We start from the raw sequence: 12,546 nt of genomic DNA on the forward strand, positions 1-12,546 counted from the left end.
AGATAAAGGTGAAATGGACACTGACTGTAGGTACGGCTTAATTCTAAGTGCTAGAGTGGACACTGGAACAGCGATCAAAGATTAGTGCTGTTTGTGTGATATGTATGGGGGCAAAATGACAAACTCGGTTACACACATGCACTGTATAAGCCGTACACCTGTACATTTCCACTGTCTGTTTCTCTCGTGTATGAAGAAGCCTTTGTTTTCCCTCTCTTGTTTCTGACTTGGTCACACGGCCAAAGACAAAAGAGCCTCTGAGACTGTCCTGTTCTTTTCCTTTCAAGGACACAGCTGTGTGGAGATATGAAAAGAACGGAGAGGCTAGTCTGAGCAGCAGCAACAATTCTACCAGCAGAAAGGAGTAACAGAAGTGCTGTTATCACCTGTTTGTTCACTATGTTCACACCGTGATCTCACACACCTGCTAAACTGCCACGTGCACAGAGGTTGTTGTATTTTCCTTGTTGGTCTCTGCACTGTTAAGTGGATTGTTAACCAGCTCCAGATTTGCAAATCTTATTGCAGTGGGATTTTTTTATTAGAATTTCCACGACATATGCAGTGGGATGCCATGGGATCTGCCTGGTATCTAACCTGCTCTGCCCGCTGGGCCTGGGGGTGGTTCTCCAGATAGGTGCCCGCCAAGGCGGTGCCCACGATGGTCAGCCCTTTGCCTGCTTTCAGCTGGTTGGTCAGGGAGAGCAGACGAGGCTGCTCCACATTCTGCTCCACGTCTGTACTGACCAACACCAGCAGCTGAGGCCTGGAAGGTGAGAGTAGGGACACGAAGAAAGGAAAGAGGGAAGGAAGGAATAAGAGAGAGGGTTTCAACGTGTTGCTTTGGCAATGTACAAATATATTTCTATACACACTTCTGTCATGCCAGTAAAACATTTTGAATTGAATATAAAAAAAAAAGTGCAGCTCAGAGATGAAAAACAGAGAGAGATAGAGCAAGGTGACAGAGAGAAAGAAAGAAGGTGACAGAGAGAAAGAAAGAAGGTATCGTAGAGGTGAGAAAGACAGAAAATAAGTAAAATAAAAAAAAGAGAGAGAGACGGAGAGAGAGACGGAGAGAGAGACAGAGAGAGAGACAGAGAGAGAGACAGAGAGAGAGACAGAGAGAGAGACAGAGAGAGAGACAGAGAGAGAGACAGAGAGAGAGACAGAGAGAGAGACAGAGAGAGAGACAGAGAGAGAGACAGAGAGAGAGACAGAGAGAGAGACAGAGAGAGAGACAGAGAGACAGAGACAGAGAGAGAGACAGAGACAGAGAGAGAGACAGAGAGAGAGAGAGAGACAGAGAGAGAGACAGAGAGAGAGAGAGAGAGACAGAGAGAGAGAGAGACAGAGAGAGAGACAGAGAGAGAGAGAGAGACAGAGAGAGAGAGAGAGAAGAGAGAGAGAGAGACAGAGAGAGAGACAGAGAGAGAGAGAGAGAGAGAGAGAGAGAGAGAGAGAGAGAGAGAGAGAGAGAGAGAGAGAGAGACAGAGAGAGAGACAGAGAGAGAGAGAGAGACAGAGAGAGAGAGAGAGAGAGAGACAGAGAGAGAGACAGAGAGAGAGAGCGCACTGAGGATATCACAAGTACGTCTGAAAAACAATGATCTACTGTTACTGCTGCAAGCAGCTTGAAACTAGAGATGAATGAAACGGAACGCTCAACATGCACAGACTTGTTGTTTATTTTCATGTTACTTATGTAGCTGATACACAAACAAATAAGCTACACAGGCACATTTGTGTGTGAATCTCACCTCCAGTTCTTGGTGTGCGGAGGCCCCTCCTCCAGTCTCATCAGAGCGTATCGGGCGGCGCTGAGAGAAATGCCTCGTATCCCATCACCCCACTCTTTCTCCGCCCTGCCACACAATCAGACACATGAGGTTTTATCATTCAATCATACATAGTAAGTTATTTTTACATCATGATCTATAACTCTGTTATTACATGTCTATGACAAATGCCAAAAGTTAGAACATTGTTATTCAGCCAAATACACAGGCTTCTAACACATCTAAATGTCAAGCTTATTTTCACTGCCAGGTAGGCTATTTAAAATCACTTAAAACATCCGCCCGGGAGGCATCGTTGACTCGCAGTCGACGTTCTATGAACAAAAGTCCCTTGAAACAATTTGATGCATATTTTCCCACAGACATAATTCATACTCTGTTTTCAACCAAGCTTTCCCATCAAGCCATGTCATTGGAACCCAAGACATTGTCTCAGCACAAGCCATAACACTAAACTGTTCAAACCATACATTTCCCCCGTAACGGGACCGACTGAATGATGGCTGATAGAACACAGGCAGCTCTTCACTCACCCGCGGAACTCAATATACTTGTAGATACTGCCAGCGATCACCATGGCGACGATGGCGTAGAACCAGGAACAGATGAACATGAGTGAGAGACACAGACTCATACCCAGGAAGGACAGGGCCCTGCAGAGAGACAGAGAGAGGAGTAGACATTAGAGACAGTGAGAGAGGAGGAGACACTAGAGACAGAGAGAGAGGAGGAGACATTAAAGACAGAGAAAGAGTGAGGAGGAGACATTAGAGACAGAGAGAGGAGGAGACATTAGAGACAGAGAGAGAGGAGGAGACATTAAGACAGAGAGAGAGGAGGAGACACTAGAGACAGAGAGAGAGGAGGAGACATTAAAGACAGAGAAAGAGTGAGGAGGAGACATTAGAGACAGAGAGAGGAGGAGACATTAGAGACAGAGAGAGGGGAGGAGACATTAAAGACAGAGAGAGGAGGAGACATTAGAGACACAGAGAGAGCGAGAGAGGAGACATCAGAGAAAGAGAGAGGAGGAGACATTAGAGAAAGAGAGAGGAGGAGATATTAGAGAGGAGACAGAGAGAAGAGGAGATATTAGAGACAGAGAGAGGAGTAGATATTAGAGACAGAGAGAGAGAGAGCGAGATGATACATTAGAGACAGAGAGAGAGGAGGAGACATTAAAGAGAGAGAGAGAGGAGACAGAGAGAGAAGAGGAGATATTAGAAACAGAGAGAGAGGAGGAGACATTAGAGACAGAGAGAGGGAGAGGAGGAGACATTAGAGAGAGAGAGAAGAGACAGAGAGAGAGGAGGAGATATTAGAGACAGAGAGAGGAGGAGACATTAAAAACAGAAAGAGAGAGGAGGAGACATTAGAGACACACAGAGAGAGAGAGGAGACATTAGAGACAGAGAGAGAGAGAGGAGGAGATATTCTGGGAAACTTCTGGGAAAATTGGAAAACACTAAACAAACAACAACACGAAGAATTATCTATCCAAAATGGAGATGTATGGGTAAACCACTTCTCCAATCTTTTTGGCTCTATAACAAAGAATACAGAGCAAAAACATATACATGATCAAATACAGATCTTAGAATCAACTATTAAAGACTACCAGAACCCACTGGATTCTCCAATTACATTGAATGAGTTACAGGACAAAATAAAAACCCTCCAACCCAAAAAGGCCTGTGGTGTTGATGGTATCCTCAATGAAATGATCAAATATACAGACAACAAATTCCAATTGGCTATACTAAAACTCTTTAACATCATCCTTAGCTCTGGCATCTTCCCCAATATTTGGAACCAAGGACTGATCACCCCAATCCACAAAAGTGGAGACAAATTTGACCCCAATAACTACCGTGGAAAATGCGTCAACAGTAACCTTGGGAAAATCCTCTGCATTATCATTAACAGCAGACTCGTACATTTCCTCAATGAAAACAATGTACTGAGCAAATGTCAAATTGGCTTTTTACCAAATTACCGTACAACAGACCATGTATTCACCCTGCACACCGTAATTGACAACCAAACAAACCAAAACAAAGGCAAAGTCTTCTCATGCTTTGTTGATTTCAAAAAAGCCTTCGACTCAATTTGGCATGAGGGCCTGCTATACAAACTGATGGAAAGTGGTGTTGGGGGTAAAACATACGACATTATAAAATCCATGTACACAAACAACAAGTGTGCGGTTAAAATTGGCAAAAAACACACACATTTCTTCACACAAGGTCGTGGGGTGAGACAGGGATGCAGCTTAAGCCCCACCCTGTTCAACATATATATCAACGAATTGGCGCGGGCACTAGAAAAGTCTGCAGCACCCGGCCTCACCCTACTAGAATCCGAAGTCAAATGTCTGCTGTTTGCTGATGATCCTGTGCTTCTGTCACCAACCAAGGAGGGCCTACAGCAGATCCTAGATCTTATGCACAGATTCTATCAGACCTGGGCCCTGACAGTAAATCTCAGTAAAACCAAAATAGTTGCCCTAGATCACACAAAAAACGATACATACCTTGGCCTAAACATCAGCGCCCCAGGTAATTTCCACAAAGCTGTGAACGATCTGAGAGACAAGGCAAGAAGGGCATTCTATGCCATCAAAAGGAACATAAATTTCAACATACCAATTAGGATTTGGCTAAAAATACTTGAATCAGTCATAGAGCCCATTGCCCTTTATGGTTGTGAGGTCTGGGGTCCGCTCACCAACCAAGACTTCACAAAATGGGACAAACACCAAATTGAGACTCTGCACGCAGAATTCTGCAAAAATATCCTCCGTGTACAACGTAGAACACCAAATAATGCTTGCAGAGCAGAATTAGGCCGATACCGACTAATTATCAAAATCCAGAAAAGAGCCGTTAAATTCTATAACCACCTAAAAGGAAGCGATTCCCAAACCTTCCATAACAAAGCCATCACCTACAGAGAGATGAACCTGGAGAAGAGTCCCCTAAGCAAGCTGGTCCTGGGGCTCTGTTCACAAACACAAACACACCCTACAGAGCCCCAGGACAGCAGCACAATTAGACCCAACCAAATCATGAGAAAACAAAACGATAATTACTTGACACATTGGAAAGAATTAACAAAAAAACAGAGCAAACTAGAATGCTATTTGGCCCTACACAGAGAGTACACAGCGGCAGAATACCTGACCACTGTGACTGCCCACAAAATGAGGTGGAAACTGAGCTGCACTTCCTAACCTCCTGCCCAATGTATGACCATATTAGAGAGACATATTTCCCTGAGATAACACAGATCCACAAAGAATTCAAAAACAAATCCAATTTTGATAAACTCCCATATCTACTGGGTGAAATTCCACAGTGTGCCATCACAGCAGCAAGATTTGTGACCTGTTGCCACGAGAAAAGGGCAACCAGTGAACACACACCATTGTAAATACAACCCATATTTATGCTTATTTATTTTATCTTGTGTCCTTTAACCATTTGTACATTGTTAAAATACTGTATATATATAATATGACATTTGGATTGTCTTTATTGTTTTGAAACTTCTGTATGTGTAATGTTTACTGTTCATTTGTATAGTTTATTTCACTTTATATATTCACTTTATATATTATCTACCTCACTTGCTTTGGCAATGTTAACATATGTTTCCCATGCCAATAAAGCCCCTTGAATTGAATTGAATTGATATTAGAGACAGAGAGAGGAGGAGACATTAGAGACAGAGAGAGAGGAGTAGATATTAGAGACAGAGAGAGAGGTGGAGATATTAGAGACAGAGAGAGGAGGAGACATTAGAGACAGAGAGAGGAGGAGACATTAGAGACAGAGAGAGAGGGGGAGACATTAGAGACAGAGAGATGAGGAGACATTAGAGACAGAGAGAGAGGAGGAGATATTAGAGACAGACACATGCAGACAGAACTACAATATACGGGACATACAACATCTCCTGTACATTAAACAGAATAAAAACACACACAGACACATTCAAGGCCTTTCCATCATCTCTCAGGATGCGTTGATTTGAAGAGTTGTTGTGAGTCTCACCAGTGATAGTAGTTGAAACGCGGCCTCCAGTTCGGCGTCCTCAGGAGGGTTTGCAAGGCGCAGGCCAGGTTCACAAACATGTAGCACATCAGAAAGAACCTACACGAAGGAAACAACGCCTTCAGACATTACAAAAGGTGAAAGAGAGACAGCAAAGTGCCTCACAAATAAAAAATACATTTAGTCTTTATTTGGACACATTACTTGCTTATATGTTGCTTATAACCAAATGAAAACAATTCTAAGATATAAATACTAGTAAATCATTGCATTGTGTTAAGATGTTTAACTTCACCTTATCAAGTGCTGAGAAGTATTTGTCCGTTGTCAGATGTCTCTATTTTTAGGGAGCTTTAATATTGCAGATAGATTTATTGCAGATAGTTAATGTCATATGTACGGTGTCCATATTAGGACAAATCATATTAGTACAGGATGAGTGCATCCCAGCACTCATGAATAGGGCCAAGAGTTGTACCTGGTCATGTGATTTCATCAGGAAAACTCTGGGCCCTAATCATAGGCTGTAAACACTAGGACCCAGAGTTTTAACTGTCCAAATAGTTATATTCTGTAACTAGGACCCAGAGTTGGGAAGAGTTGGGGAACAACTCCTGGTCTGGCTCATAGACACTCACATGGAGAGGATGGGGGCCACTGCGTCCAGAGAGGCAATGAGGATCCCAATCTCACAGATACCCGCTGTCAGTAGCAAGGCCCAGGTGGGCTCCCCGTTGGCTTTCCCATGGCCAAACACCTGGGAGGACACATCCCACAGAGATGTTAGAAGGAATAGAGATACCTGGGAGGACACATCCCACAGAGATGTTAGATGGAATAGAGATACCTGGGAGGACACAACCTACACAGAGATGTTAGATGTAATAGAGATACCTGGGAGGACACATCCTACACAGAGATGTTAGATGTAATAGAGATACCCGGGAGGACACATCCCACACAGAGATGTTAGATGGAATAGAGATACCTGGGAGGACACATCCCAAAGAGATGTTAGATGGAATACAGATTGAACTAACAGTAGTTCCTCCATTATTTCAAGGCAGGTTGAATGTGGATACTACTGAGGAGTTTTGGTAGTGATCAATGTCACCTGAGACTGATATGAGATGTGTTGACAAACCAACATAACTAATGGTCCCAGATCAGTGTTAAATGCTAGAATGTTGACAGAGTTATCATAACTAATGGTCCCAGATCATAACTAATGGTCCCAGATCAGTGCTAAATGCTAGAATGTTGACAGAGTTATCATAACTAATGGTCTCAGATCATAACTAATGGTCCCAGATCAGTGTTAAATGCTAGAATGTTGACAGAGTTATCATAACTAATGGTCCCAGATCAATGCTAAATGCTAGAATGTTGACAGAGTTATCATAACTAATGGTCCCAGATCAGTGTTAAATGCTAGAATGTTGACAGAGTTATCATAACTAATGGTCCCAGATCATAACTAATGGTCCCAGATCAGTGTTAAATGCTAGAATGTTGACAGAGTTATCATAACTAATGGTCCCAGATCATAACTAATGGTCCCAGATCAGTGTTAAATGCTAGAATGTTGACAATGACAGACTGACCCGTAGGATGGGCACGACACCGTCCCTGGAGATGGCCTGCATGAGACGCGGAGCACCCGTCAAGCTCTGAAGCCCCGCCCCACAGGTGGAGAAGAAGGAGCCAATGACAATAACCCACGGGGACGGCCAGGCCAAGGTGCCAATGACCAGGTTGCCATTGACGCCCTCCCCAAACCTGAGGGAGATGGACATGACATCCAGCCAATCAGAAATGGAGAAAGCTAGGAGAGCCAATTACCAGGATCCTACTCATTAGAAACCAAACTGAAGAAAACTGACTGAAACATTGGAGGGACGACCTGGTCTAATACTGCAATTAAACGTGATAATTTTCCTTTTCCGTTGCAAAATGTTTAAAAACGTTTTCAGTTAAATGGCCTCCCTCACCAAGTACCTCAGCACTGGAAAAGGTTGACTGAGAAATATTGAAACAATTTTGCAGAAATGTGAACTTATTATCCATTACTTACTTGTCTCTAAGGACCACTCCCTCGATACAGGCACCGAACAGGATCACAGCTGACATGTCTATAAAAAGGTCACATTAAGGAAAAGACAGACAGACAGACAGACAGACAGACAGACAGACAGACAGACAGACAGACAGACAGACAGACAGACAGACAGACAGACAGACAGACAGACAGACAGACAGACAGACAGACAGACACAGATCTAGCACATAGGGACATATCCTCACATATCTATTCGATATCTGCACACTGAGTTTACAGTGCTGCATTGAGGTAATGACGGTTCGACAGAGCGGTTATTGTTGGGTTATGTCTGATGTATTTGTATACATGATTGATTGCTTTGTCCTGTAATGGTCACTTGAGATGAAGATGAAGAGCAACATGGATATCATTCGTAACATACAGTAACAAACTTGAGGCCATTGGCTCAATTCAATTCAACCTAACTTGTATGTATTTATGTTGGAAAGTAAAATACCAAAAGTTTTTGTATAAAATGGAGGTATTTTACTATTGACAGATAACATGTGATCCTCAGCTATAAGTAGCGTGCACCCTAACCCTAACCCTAACCCTAACCCTAACCCTAACCCTAACCCTAGCCCACTGACTTCAGAAGTGGACCAGTATAAGGATAGTTAAATGAAAAAATAAAACAAGGATACACACTATTGAGGTAGTGGTGATGGCCATGATAGTGCCGATGGGGATGGACTTCTGAGCGTCGCGTAGATCTCCTGAGCGGTTTGATCCGGCCATGATCCCTGTGACACACAAGTAGAGAGGTCACTGTAGAAGGAACTCTCATTTTGTCAAATTACTACAACTGAACAACACAACAACATTATCCTTCTAATAACAAACAGCTGCTTTTCTTTGTGTTGGAGAAATTCTGACATCTTTTACTTCATCCTTTCAATCTTTCAATGAATAAATGAGTAAATCTCCCATAAACCCCCAGATAGAAAAACAAAACACACAAAGGCTGAACCTCAAAAGTATTTTCCCTTGATTGCTTGTGTCCTCTCTCCTCCTCGAGATTCCCCCTTTGGTGAATTCACCCTTTGAGGATACGAGGAATAAAAGGAAGATTACTTTTGAGAGTCAACCCTCTGTCTCTTCCTCTTTGCATCATCCGCTTCCTGTCAGCTGACCTGTGACGGAGGGGAAGTAGATTCCGACCAGCAGGGTGAAGAAGCTGGTGATGTCGGCCAGGACGTAACGGTTGGAGTTGGTCAGAGTGTCATCAGGGCCCTCCACGGTCGCGATCCCCTTCTTAGCCACCAGATCCCCCTTCTCCAGGTAATTCCCAAATAGGTTCTCTGTGTGTGAGGGGGTGGGGGGGGAGGAAAAAAGAGAGGGGGGAAGGAGAAGGAAACAGGGAAAGAGGGAGGAAAGGGAGAGAGAGGGGAAGGTAAGGGACATGAAGAGTGAGAGAGATTAGATACATCAATATCATTTAAAATCGCTTGACCTTAAGTTCCAGGAGAACAAGATCTTAGAAATTCCAAGTAAAGAAATTGTAGTATGTTTCCCGCAAGTGTGTGTAAGCATGTGTACTGTAGATACAGTGACCTGAGTCTAGAGGTACCAGAACAATACATGTTATGTGTACTGTAGATACAGTGACCTGAGTCTAGAGGTACCAGAACAATACATGTTATGTGTACTGTAGATACAGTGACCTGAGTCTAGGGGTACCAGAACAATACATGTTATGTGTACTGTAGATACAGTGACCTGAGTCTAGGGGGACCAGAACAATACATGTTATGTGTACTGTAGATACAGTGACCTGAGTCTAGGGGTACCAGAACAATACATGTTATGTGTACTGTAGATACAGTGACCTGAGTCTAGGGGTACCAGAACAATACATGTTATGTGTACTGTAGATACAGTGACCTGAGTCTAGGGGTACCAGAACAATACATGTTATGTGTACTGTAGATACAGTGACCTGAGTCTAGGGGTACCAGAACAATACATGTTATGTGTACTGTAGATACAGTGACCTGAGTCTAGGGGTACCAGAACAATACATGTTATGTGTACTGTAGATACAGTGACCTGAGTCTAGGGGTACCAGAACAATACATGTTATGTGTACTGTAGATACAGTGACCTGAGTCTAGGGGTACCAGAACAATACATGTTATGTGTACTGTAGATACAGTGACCTGAGTCTAGGGGTACCAGAACAATACATGTCATGTGTACTGTAGATACAGTGACCTGAGTCTAGGGGTACCAGAACAATACATGTCATGTGTACTGTAGATACAGTGACCTGAGTCTAGGGGTACCAGAACAATACATGTCATGTGTACTGTAGATACAGTGACCTGAGTCTAGAGGTACCAGAACAATACATGTTATGTGTACTGTAGATACAGTGACCTGAGTCTAGGGGTACCAGAACAATACATGTTATGTGTACTGTAGATACAGTGACGTGAGTCTAGGGGTACCAGAAGAATACATGTTATGTGTACTGTAGATACAGTGACGTGAGTCTAGAGGTACCAGAACAATACATGTTATGTGTACTGTAGATACAGTGACCTGAGTCTAGGGGGACCAGAACAATACATGTTATGTGTACTGTAGATACAGTGACCTGAGTCTAGGGGGACCAGAACAATACATGTTATGTGTACTGTAGATACAGTGACCTGAGTCTAGGGGTACCAGAACAATACATGTCATGTGTACTGTAGATACAGTGACCTGAGTCTAGGGGTACCAGAACAATACATGTTATGTGTACTGTAGATACAGTGACCTGAGTCTAGGGGGACCAGAACAATACATGTTATGTGTACTGTAGATACAGTGACCTGAGTCTAGGGGTACCAGAACAATACATGTTATGTGTACTGTAGATACAGTGACCTGAGTCTAGGGGGACCAGAACAATACATGTTATGTGTACTGTAGATACAGTGACCTGAGTCTAGGGGGACCAGAACAATACATGTTATGTGTACTGTAGATACAGTGACCTGAGTCTAGAGGTACCAGAATAATTGAGCTGTATGTGTAACTGTTTAGAAAGAAGACGTAGATAGCCACAAAATAATAGCTATTATAATAATATAGTAACATAACATTAGCATTTTAGCAAACAATTTTATTCAAAACGACCTTCAGTCATGCTTGCAAACATTTTACGTATGGGTGACCACAGCGGAAATCAAGCCCACGATCCTGGTGTTGCAAGCTATACCAACTGAGCCACGGAGAACCAATAGCTTGTGTTTGTTCACCTTTGAGGATGCCGCTCATGACGCCAGGGATGCCCTGGATGAAGGACACGTTGTTGTTAACAAAGTACTCGTCGCAGGTGGCGTTGAGGAAGGGCGAGTCGCAGAAGACGCTCCACAGCTTGGTGGTGACCGTACCGTTGCCACTCTCCAATGTTTTGGCGCACACGTCGAACCCTTTGGAGATCAGCGGGCGATTACCCAGCAGACACACTCTGCGTAGCAGGGGAGATGTGTTAGTGTGTCAGTGTGACCGACCGGGATTCGAAGCCCGTCCAACTCTTTAGACTGAGTTAGCCACCTGAGCCGAAGCCTAGGCATTGGCTTTGAGAGCTAGCACAAGTCTGTGGGTAACGGTCCCCATATTGAACAGTAGAGTCCTCCCTACTGAAAATGTCACACAAGATTAATATGTTCTATTTAACCCATGTGCTTATGTGCTGTGAATATAATTTATATTTTAAATATACTGTACTTCAAATAATCTTAAAATGGTTGAACATGTGTTTTAATGTGTACATTTCTAGCATGGCATGAATGTGTCTGCCATTTACAGTCTCAAACCCCAAATCCCCCATATCTGCCAAAAATCGATCGATAAATGATTTACATGAAACATAATTCACATCACACCTATATTCTTCAAGTTTGGATCAGCCCCAATATTGAAGAGTAGCCTCGTCCCAGACCTGTCTGTGCTTTCTATCCAACTCCTATGGTCATTCTCATGTGACAATGACCGTAGGAGTTGGCAAGACAGCACAAACAGACTTGGAACCAGGCTAGTTAAACAGTAGGGTTCCTTACGGGAAGTCAGGTGGCTCGATGGCCGTCTTGATGACTCCGGCATACACAGCCAGAATGGACAGGATGACGCAGGCCAGGAAGAGCAAGGCTAACTTGTTGACGTACTTGACCCCCACAAACACCACCGTGGCCATGAAACTGAGCACAATGGTGCCGTACACACGCATGTTGTTAAGCATCGCCGCCTCCGCCTCGGCCCCCTCCAGACCCTCCATCTTAAAGATGGCTGCCTGGGGGAGGATGTAGACCTATGAGGGGGGGAGGGAGAGGGTGAGTGAGAACTAAATCAACTGTAGAAACACATCATCTGACACTCCCATTAAACCCTTTCAAATAGAGGGTTGAACAACCCAAGCATGGGATTCCTGTTCTAAATGAATCACCATTATATCTTATCGCGGGTCTAAAAATATACAAATAGAAAAATAGCTTTGCCGTTAATGAAATCATAAAACCTGTAATTGCCCCATCATTAGTTGCCAGCAGCATACCACCCTGCATCCCACTCCTGGCGTTCCTCTGAAGCTAAGCAGGGTTGT

At 43.5% G+C, this 12,546-nt stretch overlaps 1 protein-coding gene across 2 annotated transcripts in view; it reads right to left on the reverse strand.

The window, feature by feature from the left end:
* The window catches only part of LOC110529040 (solute carrier family 12 member 5-like), a 266,968-nt gene that overhangs the window by 26,481 nt on the left and 227,941 nt on the right, over positions 1-12,546 (reverse strand). For both annotated transcript variants that reach the window (XM_036984164.1, XM_036984165.1), the window contains exons 7-17: positions 12,008-12,255; positions 11,204-11,415; positions 9,089-9,256; positions 8,600-8,698; positions 7,929-7,986; positions 7,459-7,633; positions 6,493-6,611; positions 5,855-5,953; positions 2,333-2,452; positions 1,761-1,865; positions 598-766 (exon numbers count right to left, since the gene is read on the reverse strand). In XM_036984164.1, the coding sequence (XP_036840059.1) occupies positions 598-766; positions 1,761-1,865; positions 2,333-2,452; positions 5,855-5,953; positions 6,493-6,611; positions 7,459-7,633; positions 7,929-7,986; positions 8,600-8,698; positions 9,089-9,256; positions 11,204-11,415; positions 12,008-12,255 (1,572 nt within the window). The remainder of the gene's footprint in view (positions 1-597; positions 767-1,760; positions 1,866-2,332; positions 2,453-5,854; positions 5,954-6,492; positions 6,612-7,458; positions 7,634-7,928; positions 7,987-8,599; positions 8,699-9,088; positions 9,257-11,203; positions 11,416-12,007; positions 12,256-12,546) is intronic.

The sequence above is a fragment of the Oncorhynchus mykiss genome, chromosome 7 (genome assembly GCF_013265735.2).
Source record: "Oncorhynchus mykiss isolate Arlee chromosome 7, USDA_OmykA_1.1, whole genome shotgun sequence".
Lineage (NCBI taxonomy): Eukaryota > Metazoa > Chordata > Actinopteri > Salmoniformes > Salmonidae > Oncorhynchus > Oncorhynchus mykiss.